This window comes from Rattus rattus, chromosome 14, assembly GCF_011064425.1.
Source record: "Rattus rattus isolate New Zealand chromosome 14, Rrattus_CSIRO_v1, whole genome shotgun sequence".
In the NCBI taxonomy this organism is placed as follows: Eukaryota; Metazoa; Chordata; class Mammalia; order Rodentia; family Muridae; genus Rattus; species Rattus rattus.
The window spans coordinates 59,864,369-59,884,070 of NC_046167.1; the positions used below are offsets into that span (position 1 = coordinate 59,864,369).

At 46.0% G+C, this 19,702-nt stretch overlaps 2 protein-coding genes across 2 annotated transcripts in view; both read left to right on the forward strand.

The window, feature by feature from the left end:
• The window catches only part of LOC116883344 (N-acetyllactosaminide beta-1,6-N-acetylglucosaminyl-transferase-like), a 29,805-nt gene extending 18,643 nt beyond the window's left edge, over nt 1-11,162 (forward strand). The window contains exons 2-3 of the mRNA XM_032884420.1: nt 10,625-10,808; nt 11,011-11,162. Coding sequence (XP_032740311.1) covers nt 10,625-10,674 — 50 coding nt within the window. The 3' untranslated portion in view covers nt 10,675-10,808; nt 11,011-11,162. The remainder of the gene's footprint in view (nt 1-10,624; nt 10,809-11,010) is intronic.
• A 5,306-nt stretch (nt 11,163-16,468) lies between these two features.
• On the forward strand, nt 16,469-17,641 carry Gcnt2 (glucosaminyl (N-acetyl) transferase 2 (I blood group)). The gene has a single exon (XM_032884422.1). It carries the CDS (start codon nt 16,715-16,717, stop codon nt 17,639-17,641), a length of 927 nt encoding a protein of 308 aa, XP_032740313.1. The 5' UTR covers nt 16,469-16,714.
• Nucleotides 17,642-19,702: the final 2,061 nt, after the last annotated feature.

The window sequence follows — 19,702 nt, forward strand, 5'->3', positions numbered from 1 at the left end:
CATCTCGCCAGCCCTGCTTTGACAATTCTTATGTAACTTAGCTTGTTAATTTCGGGACAACATATCTGATAGCTCTCCACATACATTTGCTTTACTTTGGATATCCACAGATATATCTCTTCCCAGTTCCCTTCTTAGGAATGAAACCATTTTCAGATCCCTGCCCTTAGTAGGCCCGTAACTTGCAGATCAGAGGTGAGCTATCAGCCGCTCCTCCAGCACCAGACCTGCTGCCTGTTGCCATGGTGTTCATGGTCTAACCCTCAGAAACTGTAAGCAAACCCCCAAACAAGTTGTTCTTTTTATAACCTGCCTTGGCCGTGATATCTCTGCACAGCAAGAGAACTGTAGCTTGTCTGGGCAGCAAGTGCTCTTGACTTCTGGGCCACCTCTGCAGTCCCTCCCATTGCTTATCAGATGGCTGGTCACAGTAACGAGAAAAGGAAACCAATAAGAGGTGGCTGTTGCTATCTTTTGCTTGCAGATAAGGAAGCTGAGTCGAAAGGCAGCGGAGCGTTGCTTAATCTAACAAGCCCCAGTGCACGGTCACTCGGAAGGTGCGGTAGCTTAAGCAATGTATTCAGTGAACCTAGCAGTATTTCAATGACCAGTTTACGGCTAAAGATTTTAGTGAGTTTCAACTTTCGTTATTAAAAACTTGAAGGATGTATAGAATTCTCCTATGTGCCACCTGTAACAGTCAGCCACACTGCCCTGGAATAGTCTCCTGTGTGTGTGTGTGTGTGTGTGTGTGTGTGTGTGTGTGTGTGTGTGTGTGTGTAAGAGAGAGAGAGAGAGATTCTACAATTATATGAACATTTCCAAGTGTATCATAGCAGAGGATCTCCTATGCAGTCAACAGATACTTGTTACTATTTGACCCACAAACCCAATTTCAGAACCACTGGTTTCGAACAATGCTCCCTACACAAATCTGCGCTCTCGTCAAGAGTCTTGTGTAAAAGAATGGCTTTCGTACGCCTTCCTTTGTTCTCAATAATGACACGGAGACCTTCATATTTATTAAAAGCTTCAGGCACTAAGCTGGGCAGATTCTGAGCTATTCTAACTCCACAGTGTTGACCTTAGACAGTTTCCCAGCCTAATCAGCCACGTGGCCATGTGGCCCCTAACCGGTCAACTTAGTCTCATTCTGGTGTCCTAGTGGCCAGCGACTCCTCTGGTTCTTCACCTGAGACTCTTCCTCTCTCTCTGGGCATGGAAGTTCTGCCTTGTTCTCTCCTGCCCACTTAAAGCTCTATTCATTCATTCATTCATTCATTCATTCATTCATTCATTCATTCATTTATTATAAAGATTTATTTACTTTACGTTTTGACTACACTGCAGCTGTCTTCAGACACAGCAGAAGAGGGCATCAGATTTCATTACAGATGGTTGTGAGCCACCAAGTGGTTGCTAGGAATTGAACTCAGGACCTCTGAAACAGCAGTCATTGCTTTTAACCTCTGAGCCATCTCCCCAGCCCCCTCCAGCCCTTTATTTTAACCAATCAGAAGATTGTGGAGAACAATGTTTTACAAAATGCTGAGTCGGGTGGACTTGATAATCATGACAATACCAAAATCCAGACTGCCACCAGATCTAGGGGTACAGAAATCTACCACTGAATATACGGAGCATAAAACCATCCGCTAACAGTCTTGAGCTGAGCGCTTAACTGACACCTGGAACAATTGCTGTCTGTCGTTGGTGACCTTTTCATCTTTGAAAAATACATGTCCAAGATTCCTCGCAAGCAGATTCAGTTTATCTTTTGGACAGCCATCCTAAAGAAACAATGTTGCCCAGGCCCGTGGTGTTTGTCTTCCTGGTGAGGCAGTTACTTCTTATCTTTTAGTTAGGACAGTGCCTGCCAAGTTTTTCCTCTGTAAAGTTAAATGATAGTATTTTGTGTTTGTTATGAGGTAGTTAGAGTATCTTATACACAGATAAGACATTTTAGATACTCTGTTCCACAAATGCTCGGTCCCATTTCATTCTCTTACAGATGGGTTTGGATTCACGCAATCATCTACTTAGCAGTTGCTAAATCCTAGTGTTTTTTCTTTTTCCTTTAAATTCTTCATTCTCTGTTAATTAGCTGGCATGGGGTAGTAAGGTAGAGCCATCCTATATCCCCAAGTGTTCATTTGTACTTCTAGGGACTTGGATTGCTTGTTCAGTCTGTGGGCTACAGTCAGTAAAATGTCTACTTACTTTACTGCTCAAATTGTTCCAGACCTAGGTGGTTGGAGCCCTTCAGCTGGCTCCTGGGTCCTTTCAGCAAATCCTCATTGTTCTTCCTGTGCCAGGACCACATATACAAGGCAGGATTAACATATGGCCAGTGTAGAAGGAAATGACACAGAGAATTGGAATACTCGGCATCAGTAATAATGGGATTTTACTCATTCTTGTGCGTGCGTGCGTGCGTGCGTGCGTGCGTGCGTGCATGTGCGTGTGCATGCATGCATATGTGTGCTGAGACAGAGCTGGCCTGGAGTTCACAGAGATCCTCCTGCCTCTGCCTCTGCCTCCCAAGTGTGTGTACCACTGCCCTACCTGAGATTCTTAAAAAATGAAATAATACAGACAAAAGAGGGGGAGGAGAGAGAGAGAGAGACAGACAGACAGACAGACAGACAGACAGACAGACAGACAGACAGAGAATGCTTCGTGGACAGAACTCTTGGAGAACAGAGACTTTGGGGCTTCAGTAGAAGATTATAGCTATGCTAATGTGACCAGCGAGAACAGGGCTTTAACCTGTCTGTAATCGAAACTCTCTAGAGGCTGAGACAAGTGGAACCTTAGAGTTCCAGAGCAGTCTGAGCTACGGAGTGACAGGGTGACTCAAATGGAAAAAGAAAAATCTAAAAGAAAAGAAGAGGAGAGGAGAGTGGGGAAAGAGGGGGGGGAGGAGGGAGGGATAGAGGGAGGGAAGAAAGGTGGGAAGGACAGAGAAGGAAGGGAGAGAGGGGAGGGACATACAGAGGGAAAGAGGAAGGGAAGGAGGGACAGAGGAGGGAGGGAGGGAAGGAAGGAAGAGAGGGAGGAAGGAAGGAAGGAAAGAAGGAAGGAAGGAAGGAAGGAAGGACTGGATTGGGCTTACTGACAATCTGTTTGTTTTGGGTTTTTTTTTGGTTTTTTTGTTTGTTTGTTTGTTTGTTTTCTTTTTTTCTTTTTCCGGAGCTGGGGACCGAACCCAGGACCTTTCGCTTTCTAGGCAAGCGCTCTACCACTGAGCTAAATCCCCAACCCCCTTACTGACAATCTGAAATGGGTGTGAGTAACATTGGGTGACCAAGCTTCTGTCTAGCACTGGGGACACTGAAGAACTCCTTCTCTGTTGAGGAACCTGAGGTTTAAGTCCTTTTCCCTCTTCACTGGCAGGCCCATCTAGAGCCAGAGCTCACTGACATTCTTTATGTAAATCAGCCCTCTTTTGGGCGACTAAAAGCAGGGTAGGGACAGAAAGGGCCATATGGAAGCTACTCAGTGAAAGGATGTAGCTTTTTGTTAAAATGGCAACTGATTCTAAGGGAATCTCATCCTAGCACTTCAATCGCCTTTTCTTCCAGGGGGGTCACAGGCATTGTCTTCACAGGGTTAAAAAAAACAAAAAAACAAAAAAACACCTTTAGCGGAAGTGATCAAGCAGCAAATGTATGAGGATGATAGATTGTACCTGGGTCCTGAGAGTAGGAGCTGAACATCCACTGGGACAAGAAAGGTGATTCTGACACAGCGGACTGTTAACAACTTTTCCTGGTTTTGTGACAGAATGCCTGACAGACGCAACGTAAGAAAGCACAGGTGTGTTTTGGCTGGCAGTTGGAAGAAGTGTAGCCAGCTCATCATGACATGGAAGGCACAGAGGCAGGAGTGTGGGAGGGCTGGTCACCTTGTGTCCAAAGTCAAGACAGGTGAATGCTGGGACGCAACCGGCTCTCTCCTTTTTCACTTATCCCATTTCAAATCCCAGTCCACGAGATTACAAGAACTGCCCTCTGACCTCCACACCCATGCCATGGCACATACACCCACAAGTAAATAAATTAATATTTCAAAAAATGGTATGTTTAAAGGGATACAGGAGGCAGAGTCAAAAGCTGATTTCTCAAAGAAAAGAGAGAGCAAGCCAGCACCCTGCTGATCTGTCGGTCATAGGGGCCAGAGAACATGTCTGGGGACAAGAAATTCTGCCCAAGCCTGGGAAATGGCCCCCCATTGCCCCATAACCCTCCAGAGACTTCCCTTTTGAAAAGTGGGACTGTATTTTTGAAACTTAACTAAAAGTATCTCTTCTTCCGATTTCTGTTGCCTGGTGTGTGTGATGTGGGTTTGGGTGCATGTGTGGTGTGTCTGGGTCAATAGTATGTGGGATTTTTTCCTGTGAATTTGTGTATGTGTGTGTGTGTGTGTATATGTGGTGTGTGTGTATATGTGTGTGTGTGTGTGTATGTGTGTGTGTGTGTGTGTGTGTGTGTGTGTGTGTGTGTGTGTGTGTGTGTGTGTGTGTGTGTGTGTGTGTGTATGTCTGTCAGTTTCTTTGGCTATAATGTGCCAGGTAGTCCCAATTTTAGTTGATAGCTGGCCACTGGCAAACACAGGTTCTTAACTGTTAATCTTAATTACTGATATTATCAGATCACACATTATATATCATTCAGTAATTATATATATGTGGATTACACAATATCTAGAAGAAGGTTAAAGAGGCCTGCAGACAAGTTTGAAGAGTTGTAAGAGGCCTTTCTGGAGGCAGAGGCAGCTAACACAGTCTCAAAGGCAGCTCCCTGCCCATGGTCAGACAAGATGTTAGTGAACCCAGTTTGGAAAGCTGCTAGTGGCGAACAGAGCTGAACTGCTTGGGTTGCAAGTCCAGCCATGTCTCAGGGTTGAATTGAGCTACAGCGGGGAGGTGCAGGACCATGGAGGCCATATTGGCTCCGGACAAGGTCCAGACGGACAGACAGATGGATAGGCAAATAGCACCTGAAGGCTGCTGCATTGCTGAGGACCAGACTGACCTGAAAAGCCACACGGACAGCTAGGAATTCTCCAGTGGTTCATTGGCACATACCGGGAGGTCAGATTCAGAAGGACAGAAAGACAGAGACAAATGCAGGACCTTAGAGGGAGCGCATGAGAAGAGAAGGCATGCCTGAGCTGCTGACAGAGTCAGAAATCCTCAGGCCGGGCTGCCCACAAAGTGTCCGTGTTTTCCAAAAGACATCTTATCAAGGACCGTTAACTGGGCTTGACTGATATATAGCCTCAAGTTCCCAGCACTCTCCTCTCATTTTTCAATCTAAACCCTCCCCCTCGTAATTCCACCTGACAACTTTGTTTACGCAAGAAAATTTCTCAACTTTTTACCACTGCTGGAAACTAGATCTCTGAGCAATGTGTTAAAGGTGTGTGTGTAGGGGGGAGGGGAGTGTGTGTGTGTGTGTGTGTGTGTGTGTGTGTGTGTATGTGTATGTGGGGGGGAAGTGTGTGTGTGTATGGAAAAGTGTGTGTATGTGTGTATGGAAAAGTGTGTGTGTGTGTATGTGGGGGTGTGTGTGTGTGTGTGGGAAGTGTGTGTGTGTGTGTATGGTGTGTATTCAGTGTGTTTGTGTGTGTGTGGGGTGTGTTGAGTGTGTGTGTGTGTGTGTGTTGTGTGTGTGTGTGGTGTGTGTGTGTGTGTGTGTGGGGGGGGGGGGTGTGTGTGTGTGTGTGTGTGTGTGTGTGTGTGTGTGTGTGTGTGTGTGTGTGTGTGTGTGTGTGTGTGTGTGAGTGTGTGTGTGTGTGTGTGTGTGTGTGTGTGTGTGTGTGGGGGGGTGTGTGTGTGTGTGTGTGTGTGTGTGTATGTGTGTGTGTGTGTGTGTGTGTGTGGGGGGGTGTGTGTGTGTGTGTGTGTGTGTGTGTTGCATTTTAGCATCTCTTAGGCTAAAGAGCCTATACCTTAACAGCCACACAAATCCGACTTGTAAAGAAACTTGATTTAGACTCCCCTCAGTGAAGCCCACACCACAGATGGAAATCTTCATTCTCCCCTTGAGCATCTCCCTATTAATCTTTGTGGTTAAGACCTGTGTGAAAATATCATTTAATAAACCCCAACTCTGTTTCCTACGGACTCATCCTAAACATTGCTTTCTGTAGTGAAGTCATCCTGGTTTTGCTCAGTGGGGGGTCCCTTGCAAGAAAGAGAATGCTTCAGGCCTCTGTCCCTGACACCAGTGACAGATCAGTGGTCATCCCAGTATTATTAGGTGACTTCCTCTTTCTGGGGTCTGGGTGGAGGTGTCAGAGCCTTCCTCAACTTAGTGTTTTGAGTGGGGGGAGTTCTCAGGTCTATCTTTTGATTGGTTGGTTGATTGGTTGGTTGGTTGGCTAGTTGGTTGGTTGGTTGGTTGGTTGGTTGGTTGGTTGGTGGGTTGGTTGGTTGGCTGGTTGGTTGGTTGGTTGGTTGGTTGGTTGGTTGGTTGATTGGTTGGTTGGTTGTTGGTTGGTTGGTTGGTTGGTTGTTGGTTGGTTGGTTGGTTGGTTGGTTGGTTGGTTGGTTGGTTGGTTGGTTGGTTGGTTGGTTGGTTGGTTGGTTGGTTGGTTGGTTGGTTGGTTGGTTGGTTGGTTGGTTGGTTGGTTGATTGGTTGGCTGGTTGGTTGGTTGGTTGGTTGGTTGGTTGGTTGGTTGATTGGTTGGTTGGTTGATTGGTTGGTTGGTTGGTTTCTAGGCGTCGCTATGTTCCTATGGGACCACTCAACTTTGCCAACTGTGCACGTGTGCTTTCAGGATCATCACTTACTGATCTTTGCTTTGGGGACTGCTGGGCAGGTGTGGTGTCTGTGTCCAGGGAGGCACAACCATCCTGCTCTGTGTTTGTGTTCAAAATGGGGATGAATAGAGTGGAGCCCAGCCCACAAGCCACTCCTTTACACCCGCCAGAGTAACCCTGAGCAGGGTGCAACAGTTTTACAGTTTTACAAGCTACTGACTATGAGCTAAGGGTCCATCCTCCATGACTCTCAAGCTGCTAATAGGCCACCAGTGACCTAGCATTCCAAATATCAGGAAAATGGCGGCTATAACTTCCTCTAAGGTTATAAGCCCTCATCACTCATATTTCCTAGCCCCTGTTCCACAATCAGGCTGCAGGTCCCTCTCCCTCCTTAGAGACTCTAGACTCCAGCTGCCTTAAAGGGCCAGTGCCTCTGTTTGCAGTCAGAGTGTCCTTATTAAGTGTTAACCTCCTGGTTGGATTGTTTTTCTGCTTGACATTGTTCACTGGAAGGGAGGTGGTGGCCGTGAAATAGCTAGAGGTGGTTGGTGTCAAAAGAACCATAGTAGAAAAACCCGGAATAGTTCCTGCTTTTGGAAGCAGCCCTTCAGAGAGGATGGATCTGACATGTGGTATCCATAACTATTAATTATTTGAAAGGGGCTGTACTGGCTGGTTTTGTATGTCAACTTGACACAAGCTAGAGGCATCACAGAGAAAAGAATCTCAGTTGAGGAAATGCCTCTATGAGATCCAGCTGTAAGGAATTTTCTCAATTAGTGATCAATGGGGGAGGCCCAGTCCATTGTGGGTGGTACCGTCCCTGGGCTGGTACTCCTGGGTTCTATAAGGTAGACTGGGTAAGTGAGAGGAAGCAAACCAGTAAGCAGACCCTCCATGGTCTCTGCATCAACTTCTCCCTCCAGGTTCCAGCCCTGCTTGAATTTCTGTCCTGACTTCTTCCAACGATGAACTATGTATTTGGAAGTGTAAGCCAAATAAACCCTTTCCTCTCCAATTTGCCTTTTGGTCACGGTGCTTCCATTGTAGCAATAGAAACCATAACTAAGACAGGGTTCTACTCTTAACTTAGTTTTAGATCTTCTACTAACCTTGAAAGTATTTTCTGGGGAAAGAAATGTAACTGAGTTTTGGGGGAACATCTTGAGCTCTAGGCCCCACAGCAGGCCCCCAAATGATGATGAAAATGACCAATGATAGTGGATAATGAAATTCCTATAATGTGGCCACATTGGGAAGAGAAACAAACACAGGAGTCCAGTGAAATCAGTCTCCAGATTGACATGTCTTGACATGAAAGTTAATTATATGTAAAGAAAGAACTGGGGCAGAGAACCAAGGGCGTGCTAACCCAGTCATCCCAGTCCGAGTGTGGTCCAGCTGACCATGCTCTCTGCTCTGGCTCTGCAAGGTGGCCTGAAGAAATTCGTATCACTCTGGTTGTCAGCAGCTGAAGATGTCATTCTGGTCCTCAAGAGATGGTTACTTCAGCTCCACGGTACAGCCTTGTCATGGCAGACAGTTGTCTTCCTCTGAGGTGGAAATGTCTGCTTCCACTATTCAGAGGACCCAGGGTGACTCAATGTGGACAATGACTTACACCTGGGCCATCAGCCAAAGTAAAGGAGGCAGACTCACATGAAGGCAGAGAAGTCAGGCTTTGGCCCTGCTGTGAGTACCTGAGGGCCTGCATGAGGAGTCAATGCTTTTCAGCCAAGTTCCAAGTGTCTGTTTCAGAATGGGATTAATGCATACATGTTCAGTATGATGCGTTTTCATACGCTACACACTCCCGAGCACAGCACCCCAGTGGATAGTCTCATGTTCAACAGCGCGGGTGGTGTTTACCTTATAGACCCAGAACTATACAACATGGCAGGCACTTTGGGATCAGAAGATTTAGATTTTCTTATGACAGGCCACTGAATTTCGTGCCAGAATTCTCATTACCAAATATAGAGAAGGACCAGGAGACATGTGTGGTGGTCACAGCTGAAGGTTGAAAGCAGAGGATGCTACTGGAATCTAAAGAATGGAGGATAGGACATCGGCTGGACATCCTGCATTGCACACACAGACCTGTGGAAGGCATTTCAACCTTGGATATCAACAGTGTCCAGGTTGAGCAATGCACTGTGAAATAACTACTTACAGGCATTTGATTGGTTTTTTTACTTTGTGTCAAGCATATGAGTCACAAGTTTGTAGGTATTATTGGATTATATGTCCTTTGATATATAAGTATCTTTCTCCTGAGCAAGTTCCTAGGAGGGGAACTGCTGGATTGTTGCCATTACTCCTCCCTTTACTTTCCTTTTCTGTTCTTTATATGAGTACACTGTAGCTGTCTTTAGACACAACAGATGAGGGCATCCGATCCCATTACAGATGGTTGTGAGCCAACATGTGGTTGCTTGGACCAGAACTCAGAACCTCTGGGAAAGCAGTCAATGCTCTTAACCATTGAGCCATCTCTCCAGCCTTGCCAATTTTTCTGAGTTGTATTGATTACTACTACCCTGCTTTAAGCTCTGCGTGGACCAAGCCAGCCACTGCCCTGGTTCTCTCGGATCTGCAGATGAAACACACACACACACACACACACACACACATACATTAGCTCATTTTTAACCTGACTTACAGCTCAGTGGCTGGGCTCATTTAAGCCTCCCTTGGCCAGTGTGTCCTCTTTATTCCTTCCTCAGCACCCTAAATCTGCCCTCAGCTTAGTTGCATTTCTAATGTCTCACTTGCTACCCCAGGCCCAGCTGGGGAAGCAGCCAATGACCACTCCATCTGAGATCTCACATGGCTGGTGGGCTCTCTCTCTCTCTCTCTCTCTCTCTCTCTCTCTCTCTCTCTCTCTCTCTCTCTTTCCTTGAAGCGTGATGAATCCTCTCTCTTCTCCTAGCTTGGCTGTGGGAACCTGAAAGTCCTGCCTCTTCCGCCCAACCATTAGCTGCTGGTATCTTTATTGATTGATCAAGAACCAATTGGGGAACAGGACCTTCAGCATTCACTCACAGATTCCCAATCAAAGCATCAGAACCACCCCCTTACTCATATGTCTGTGGTGTTCAAGCATGTGTATGCATGTTGACATGTGTAGGGGTATATGACAGGCCAGAGGTCATCGACCTTAAAGGGTTTTTTTCCCCCCGGAGCTGGGGACCGAACCCAGGGCCTTGAGCTTGCTAGGCAAGTGCTCTACCACTGAGCTAAATCCCCAACCCCGACCTTAAAGGTTTTTATCCGCCACTTTCTACTTTATTTGCTGAGGGGGCTCTCTCTGAACCTGCAGCTCTGAGACGCAGCCAGTCTAGCAAGTCAGCTCACCCCTAGGCACACTCTGGAATCATTATTAGAATTAAAGACAGGCTGCTATGCCTACCAGTCTCTCCTCATGCTAGCCTGGGGAGCTGACCTGCAGACCTCATACCTGTGTGGTAAGCACTTTGTCCCCTGAGTCACACCTTAGGTTCTCAGGCTAGCTGAGAGGATAACCTTGAACTTTAGACCCTCCTGCCTCCATTGTCTGACTGCTAGAATTCAGGGACTGCATTACCAGTGTTTCCTTCAGATTCCGCAAGCACTCTATCAACTGAGCTCCAGCAACAGTCCTCTTTTTGTCTTTATTTTTTAAAATCTTTTTTCCTAGACACCTCCCATCCCCCAGTCCAACCCCCTAATTCAGAAGGCTAGATGCCCCACACAACGATGCTTGTTAAGTTATCCTTCCCGATGTCTTCTGAAAGACGGATCACTGAGCACAGTAATCAGAGACGTATCAGGTGATGGGTGGCTTCTAACTGGGGTTTCTCTCATTTCAGTGGCAGCCACCATATGTCTGCATGCTCAGCTCCTCACGTTCTTCTTGTAGAGCTGGCCTGTCGCACCATGGCTCTGAAGTCATGGAGTCAATAATCCTCGGGTAGAAACCATTCTCTCAAAAGAATATTGCATCTGGCAGTTGGGTGGTGCGGTGTGTACACTTTTAATCCTAGCTCTTGAAAGGTGGGGGCAGGGGGCTGGAGAGATGGCTCAGTGGTTAAGAGCACTGACTACTCTTCCAGAGGCCCTGAGTTCAAATCCCAGCTACCACATGGTGGCTCACAACTATCTGTAAGGGGATCCGATGCCCTCTTCTGGTGTGTCTGAAGATAGCAACAGTGTACTTATAAAATAATTAATAAATAAATATTAAAAAAAAAGAAAGGTGGGGGCAGGAAGATCAGGGGTTCGAGGTAAACCTCAGCTATGTAATAAGTTCAAGGGCAGCAATGGTTCCAAGAGACCTTGTCTTACAAAACCTTTACTATATACATATACAGAGTTTTTCTTGTCATTATTCCCTACATAATAAAGTATGACAACGGGCTGGGGATTTAGCTCAGTGGTAGAGCGCTTACCTAGGAAGCACAAGGCCCTGGGTTCGGTCCCCAGCTCCGAAAAAAAGAACCAAAAAAAAAAAAAAGTATGACAACTCCTTACAGGACAATTGCATTATACTATTATTTGAAGTCATCTAGAGGTGATTTTAAAATATACATGAGGATATGCACAGGGTATATGCAAATATTAAGTCATTTTTCATAAGTGATTTGAGCATACAAGATTTTGGTATCCTGGTAGAGATCAAAGAATGCCCTAGAACCGATGTCTTACATGATACTCTGGGACAACCAGTCCACCCATTCATTTTCCATGATAAAGCCTGCTCAGGATAGCCATCATTTTAGTTACACAACTTTTCCTACATTGCGTGGCATTTTTAAATTACAAACATTTTCCCTTATAGTGTATTATTCAGTGGTAGTCAAGGAGATCCAGAGGGACTGTTGAGGGAGGGAGGAAGTAAAAAAAAAAATTGATCTCTGGTCCATGGATTCTCAAACTTTGCTCCAGGGATCTGCAGTACCATTATTATCTAGGACTGAAATGTCTATCATTGGACTCCCCTGGTACCTTCTGTACTCCTGGGTGGAAATCCTGATCCTGTATTTAGCATCTCCACCCCAATTCCAGGCAGTGAGATGGTAAGCTACATTTTGTCAAGTCACTGATCTCCTCACTTCTTACCTTGGATCTACAGACACACCCACTTTGGAAGAGCACTTGTTTCGGAGACACAATTAAGGAGTCTGTTGCCATCCCAAGGTTAAACAATTAACTTCTACAAGTAAATATAAGTTACATTTTGAGATATGGTTTAGAGCTGAAGGCTGTTACCGAGACTGAAGCAGGAGAAGTCAACATCAGCCCAGGCTTCAAAGTGAACCCCAGGTCAACCAACCTGGACTACAGACTGAAACCCTGTCATTTTCTAAGTCCCCAAAGCCAAGATCTTCTTGTTTCTGATTGCTAAATGCAATACTGTCACTGTGCGCACCTTGAGATGAGTTTATCTGGATGCACTATGACTGTGTATTTGCAAGTATTTGCTTAAAACCATCCTGCAGGCAGAAAGAGTCTGTGTGACCAACCTTGGCCTCAGCAATAGGTGCAGCTCACAGGTGCTGCCATGGACTGGTAACCCATTAGGCTTACCATGAGGGTCTTTAAAGTCCTGCATGTCAGATAAGCCCCCACCCACACTGAGACAAGGATTTCAAATGATGCTTTGGATTCTGCAGATCAGATAGCGACTTGTTTTGTTGTTAATTATGTAAAAGGAATAGATAGCAAGATGATTGGCCCCAAGAGAAAGGTTTTCTCTAGAGGACCCCATTGGAAGACATGTAAGTAGTGGAAGAATTGTTTTAGACTGGCTTTACAATTTTACCTCCTCCTCTTCCTCCTCCCTCTCTCCCTCCCCTCCCCCTCCCCCTCCCCCTCCTCCTCCTCCTCTTGGTCATCAATCACTCTTGAGGCATAATTGAAAAGTATCATTTCGGGTTGGGGATTTAGCTCAGTGGTAGAGCGCTTGCCTAGCAAGCGCAAGGTCTGGGTTCGGTCCCCAGCTCCGGAAAAAAAGAAAGAAAGAAAGAAAGAAAGAAAGAAAGAAAGAAAGAAAGAAAGAAAGAAAGAAAGAAAGAAAAGTATCATTTCTAAACCGTCAACCAACCAGGGATAGCGTGATTTAACTGATCAGGCGGAGTAGCTGAGGACGTCAAGTCCTTTACTTTCTCAGCTTAATTCCAAGTGAAAAGCAAGTCACTACACTTTATAATGAAGGAGAGTTCCTTGAGTCATTTGACTAGCTGCCGTTACAAAGCACACTGCAAAACCCAGTATGGTGGGACTTGCCTATCAACCCAGCACTCGGGAGGCTACAGCAGGACCATTGAGAGTTCTCTGCTGGCCTGGGCTACTCAAGGACATGGCCACACAAGGAAAGCAAACTTTAAAGCAAACTAGGTGAAAAGTGTCCTTCCAAAGAGAAGCCCAAACATTCATCTGGGTTCCCCTCCTCTGTCAGGCTTTGTGCCTGGATAACTTGACCCCCCTCAATGTAACTCATTTTCAGCCAACCAACCCAGCTAAGCCTCCTATACCTTTTTCGCTACTATGTAGCTTTACTAATCGAGTGTTTCTGTCTGGTGTTTCCATATGAACCTGTGCCTTCTCCAAATCTTCCCTGAGTAAAGAATAGTGATTAACTGGGGATGAAGAACAAGTCCCAGACCAATTATGAAACCATAATGAGGAGTTAGTCAGTGCCTGCAGCTCAGCAGAGGAAAGATGCAGGAGGAAGCCAGAAAGCTTCCACCGAAGAGGTCGCCCTGTCTTGCCTGGAGGTGTTCCTGCACGTGACCTTTTTGTGTGCTTCTGAGTAACAGGATTAAGCCCAAACTGTTTGCTTTGCTTTTGAGCAACACCCAGGTCTTCCCCGCCTCCCTTACAGTTGACTGGGTGGGGCAGCAGCTCTCAGTCCTTGCGGTTTTTTGGTTTTTTTTTGTTTTGTTTTGTTTTTGGTGATTTGCCTCTAACTTGCTTTTTTTCCCCCTCAGAAGTACTGAGTGTCTGAAGGACAGGCCTTCCCATTCTCCATTCTTCCTTTTCATTCTTTTTGTCAGTGCTGAGGATTGAACACAGGGCCTCCTCGTGCATCATGTGTGCTAGGCTACATGATGTTCTGCCCCTGAGCCGTCTCTCCAGCCCCAATTTAAAAACTTTTAAATTGTGCTTTCATTTCCCTCTCTCTCTCTTTTTTAAAGCTCTATTTTAATTTCTGTTTTCAGATAGCGTCTCATTAAATTGTCCAGGCTGGCCTTGAACTTAATGTGTTTCCTGCTTTTAGTCTCCAAAGTGCTGGGATAACATAACTGTATTAGGTTCTAAGTCTTCTTTTGTTTCAAATAAACAAAAATAAACAGTACTCTAAATTTTGGAACTGTGTTCTATATAGCATAATGACTCTCTCACACTCTCTCTCAGTGTGTGTGTGTGTATCTTTTCCCCCCTGTTGTACTAGACATTGAACCCAAGGCCTCATGGGTACTAAACAAGTGCTTTACCACTGAGGGCTAAATACCCAGCCCTCAAAAAGAAGTCTTGAATAGTGTTCACCACATAAAGGGTTCTGTGTGCAGTAGAGAGAATGTCTTTAAGATGGCCCCAGGGAAGGATAGACTTGTCTAGCCTGATTAATTGGCTAGTTCAGGAGTAATTGCTTCCAAAGTGAGGACTCAGAGCATTGTTGCCAGGGCTGCGAGTATCAACTTTGTCCTTGACTGAAGGAAAAGGCAGGTAGGGAAGGGAAGGCCGAGGCATCCTGTTTCATTCGCAAAAAGCTCACAGTCTCCATTCTGGATAAGATGGCTGGACTGCAGTCTGAGCAGAAGTAACAGGGAACAGACATCCTCTAAAATGATAACCAGTTTTGTAAAACATTCTCCTGTAGGGACTTGTGATCTAGGACCTGGGAGTTGGGGAAACTGGTTGAAGGGCAGGTAAAAGAGGAACAATAGCTACATTTGTGAATATGTAAACAGCACCATTCATTGGCAGTCCTGGATTGAATTCAGAAGCATTATGGGAATTCTTATTTCAGTTAGTGTCTGTACATCAAAATAAAGTAATGTCATTAATGTTTATCTGCACCACCCCGGGCCCTGCCCCAGCCCCCAGCCTGTGCAAATCTGAGCCTCCATGTTATTGGCCAGTTGGAAAGGGTCACGTAAACAGATTCAGTTACCCTAATTAAGTTATGTATCTGTATACTGAGTGCTTTGTCAGGCTCCAACTATTTCAGTATTCATTGGAAGCCGAAGACATTGCCAAAATGAAATTACCGATGCCAAAATTACCCTCCGTTGTTTAGACACAGCAGACGTAATAACCTAATATTTAACAGTGTTATTTTTGGAAAAAGGATGAAGCCAGAGATTGAACTGTCCTTTGCCCTACACCAAAGAAGATTCTGGAAGGAGAGCGACCTGCTTTACAAAAATGGTTGCATTTTCTTCGACAACTGACCTATAGACCCTGGGGCAGAACGTTTGTTTGAGGCAGGTGCAGGGAGAGTTTAGAAAGAGGTAAGAAAAATAAGGTATGAGCAGGAAAAACAAAACATGTAAATAAAAGCTGAAGAAATGAAAGTCCAGCTCAGGACAAGCCATGCCATTGGACTGGGTGCTTGGACTCTCAACTTCCTACTCATGGGAAGGGGTCTGCCTGCTGTGCTAGTCTAGACTTTGCAGAAGGGAGACTGAGTACCTGAGGACGCTCTTTCTTCCCAGGCTGGAATGAAAGCTCATTTCCCACTGGAAGTCAACCCACAGGGTACAGGCTCTCACTTGTGAACTGCAGACAAACATTGAAGGAAAAGGGAAGGGCAACCCAGCGGTCAAGAGGACGCTTAAAACTGCATAGAATGTTGGTGGTGGGAAGAGGGTGTTAGTATGCGCCTGCTCTTGGGACGCACAGGCAAGAGGATGGGGGGCGGGAGAGGGGCGGGGCTCAACTCTAGCTTCTGCTACTTAGTGAGTTCTAGGCCAGTCTGACTGGGTGAGATCCTGTTTTGTTTTGACTATAAAGTTACGGAGATAGGAGAGATTTTGAGTGGTCCCTGGGTGCTTAAATCCTTAATGTGCCTTGTTTGGATGTAGATTTTTAACGTCCTTTGCGGCCGGGATTCAAGCTCTTCCGGTCTCTTTCAAATTAGACGGTACAGTTCACTACCTGCACATTCTGTAACACGGTGGCAGCGACCTGAGTACGTGGAGAGGGGGGTTCACGTCAAAGTCACTCCCCCCCCTAACCCCCATCTCTGCCCTGTCAGATCCCTTAGGAGCGGAACTCCTCCTCCTGGGAGCTCTTGTTTTGGAAACTGGTGGGGTGGGGCCAGCAAACATTACAACGGAGCTGGGATGGAAGAGGTGTGCTTTTACTTCAGATTGTGTCATCCGAGTAGAGTCTCCCGAAACAGCAACTGACAGAGCCGAGGCTGCTTTAGATCCCCTGGGTTGTTAACCTGGCACACGGCGGAGAGTAGGCAACAGAGCAGGCAAGAGAGGCAGTGGAGGAAGGCAGGAAGCCCTTCGTACGCCGAGCCCGGCTCATCCCAACCACTTTGGGTTTTGCTGGGCTCATTGTAACAAGAGGAGAAAGAGCTAGGAGAAACCTCTGAAGGCAAAGAACGAAAGTTGAGGTGAGAAACTCAACTGAAAAAGAGATAGCAGGGTGGGGGTGAGGGGGTGAAACCCCGCAGATGCAAACGGGGAGGTCGGAGGAGGAGGAAAAGGCTGGGCTTCGGCAACCTGCTGCTAGGATTTAGACAAAGGAGGTTTGAGAGAGGCGGGATCAGATTCTAATATCAGCTCCAGGAGAGAGCCAGCTGCTGGGCTCCGGGAGATGAAACGACCGGAATTCACAGTGACTGGAGTATGTACCACAGCGAGAGCTCCCAGGAAAACCTAAGTCTGGGGAGGGATTTGCCAAGCTTGACGGACTTGGAACATCGAGACCCTCTTTGAGGCATGCCTCCGTCCATGCGTCACTTCTTCATAGTGTCTGTGACTACTGTCATCGTCTTTATTGTGCTCTACGTGTTAAGTTTTGGGGGAGATCAAAGCTACCAGAAGCTGAACATCTCAGACTCCGCGATGCTGGCTCAGGTGTGCACATCCTTCATCAACGGGAAAAACCCGTTCCTGTGGAGAAACAAACTAATGATGCACGAGAAGCCTTCTTGCACCGAATATGTGACCCAAAGCCACTATATCACAGCCCCTTTATCTCAGGAAGAGGTCGAATTTCCTTTGGCGTATGTCATGGTCATCCATCACAATTTTGACACCTTTGCAAGGCTGTTCAGGGCTATCTTCATGCCTCAGAACGTCTACTGTGTTCACGTGGACGAAAAGGCAACAGCTGAATTCAAAGGTGCCGTGGAACAGTTAGTGAACTGCTTCCCCAATGCCTTTCTGGCTTCTAAGATGGAACCAGTGGTCTACGGTGGGATCTCCCGCCTCCAGGCTGACCTGAACTGCATCAGAGATCTGTCCACCTCCGAGGTCCCCTGGAAGTACGCCATCAACACCTGCGGACAAGACTTCCCCCTGAAAACCAACAAAGAGATAGTTCAGTACCTGAAGGGACTTAAGGGGAAAAATCTCACTCCAGGGGTGCTGCCTCCCGCTCACGCGATTGGACGGACTAGGTACGTCCACCGCGAACACCTAAGCAAAGAGTTTTCCTACGTGATCAGAACCACCGCTCTGAAGCCGCCACCTCCCCACAACCTCACCATTTATTTCGGCTCCGCCTATGTCGCCCTGTCCAGAGAGTTTGCTAACTTTGTTCTCCATGACCCACGGGCCGTTGATTTGCTCCATTGGTCTAAAGATACTTTCAGCCCCGATGAGCATTTCTGGGTGACGCTCAATAGGATTCCAGGTATGTGAGAGTCCATGTTTCATGCAAAGGAGAGGCCCACAGACCTCTTTATCCACAGATGACACATTTCAGGGTTCAACCCCACTTGAATGGAAAATATTCATGAAACAAACAAGCAAGCCAATGTGCCTGTATTGAGTGTGTGTAAGCTTTCTTGTGTGTTTTTTTTTTAAAGCAATGCAGTTTACCAATTATCACATGGAATTTACGCTGCGTTAGGTGTTACAAGTCATGCGGAGAACATGTCAATATACAGAAGGGTGTGCATAGATTATTTGAAAACACTGCACCATTTGATGTAAAGGGAGCCTGGCACCAAACCCCCAGGGATGCTGACAGGTGGCTGTGTTCAAAGGACTCTTGAAGAATCTGCCTCTTTAAAAAACAGAGACTAGAGATGCGAAGTTCAGTGTAGGATCTTCCTCCTGTACTTTTCTGGACACACCTGATACTCTTTGTAAGACCTTGCAGGGCCTTCCCATGCACCACCCCGGCTTCTGCCTGTCAGTCATCTCTTAGATCTGCATTTAGCTCATTCTGGAAGTTTTTCTTCTCCACTAATTTGTCAGATTTCCTCTAAGCCCAAGATCTTTGTCCGGGCTGCCCTCTTGCTTACTCCTAGAACCATACACTTTTGTTCTCACCTGCCAGACCTCAGCTTCTCAGAGGAGGGCTACTCTGACTAAATCTTTTCCTCTAGTGCCCCTTCCCCACCCACAGCCATGGGCCAGACCACTGCCCAGTTTTCCCTGCAAAGACCCACAATGCAGAGTGAGGTAGCGTGCATACCGATCTGCAAGGGTTTGCTGCTGGTCTTTTCTGTGGGTGCTCCATAAAGTTGAGGTCGTGGTCTGTCTCCATGACTGCTACCTCCTCAGGGATTATATCATATCGTAACTGTTCAGTAGGTTTGTGTTAGAGCAAAGGGCGTGCAAAAGCAAGTGTTGAGTGAATGAAGGGCAAAATATGGGGTTTTACTATGTGTGGGGGTCACAGCTGTGGAAAACCCAGAATGTTGGGAGGTATTTGAACTCATGCAAGTATCATTACATCGTGTGATACACACACACACACACCATACACATTTATAACACACATGTAACACATATAATATACATATATAATACACATGTAACACAGACACACACATGTAACACAGACACACACAACCCTATAACATACACACGTATATAACAGAAACACAGGTGTTATACATGTAGCACACAGACACATATATAACACAGGAACACACATGTAACACACATCTATAATACACATGAATATGTAACACACATACACACACACACACACACACACACACACACATCTCAGGGTTGGAGAGTTGACTCAGCAGTTAAGACCACACACTGCTCTAACAGAGGACCAGAATTCAATTCCTGGAAGGGTTTCTTACAACCATCTGTAACTCCAGGTCCAGACTCTGACTGTGGCCTCCACAGTTACCTACAACCTCATCCAAGAATTTGTACAAAAGACACACACACACACAGACACACACACACACAGACATATACACACACAGACATATACACACACACAGACACACACACACACAAAACTTAAAAAATAAATTTTATAAAAAAGTTATCTTTTACTTCATACAAATAATGTGATTCTAAGACAAATCCCCTTCTTTTTCATCAGTGTTTTAACTCTAATCTTTTTAAAAGATTGATTTATTCATTCATTTATTTATTTATTTTAAAGATTTATTGATATGAGTACACTGTCCCTGTTTTCAGACACACCAGAAGAAGGCACCAGATTCCATTACGGATGGTTATGAGTCATCATGTGGTTGCTGGGAATTGAACTCAGGACCCCTGGAAGAGCAGCCAGTGCTCTAACCACCGAGCCATCTCTCCAGCTCCAAAATGTTTTACCTTTAATAATTGACTACACAGGTTATTTTTATTACACTTTTATTTATTTTGTGTAAGGGAGTGCGGAGTGTGCCACGGCAGAGACATGGATGTCACACTGTCACGCTCTATACCCCAAGAAACTGAGTTTGGGCCCTTGTCCTCAACAAGCCAAGGAACACAGCC

What these genes read in the sequence shown, in the direction of transcription:
- Gcnt2 (XM_032884422.1), top strand. Translation starts at nt 16,715, where the DNA reads ATGCCTCCGTCCATGCGTCACTTCTTCATAGTGTCTGTGACTACTGTC.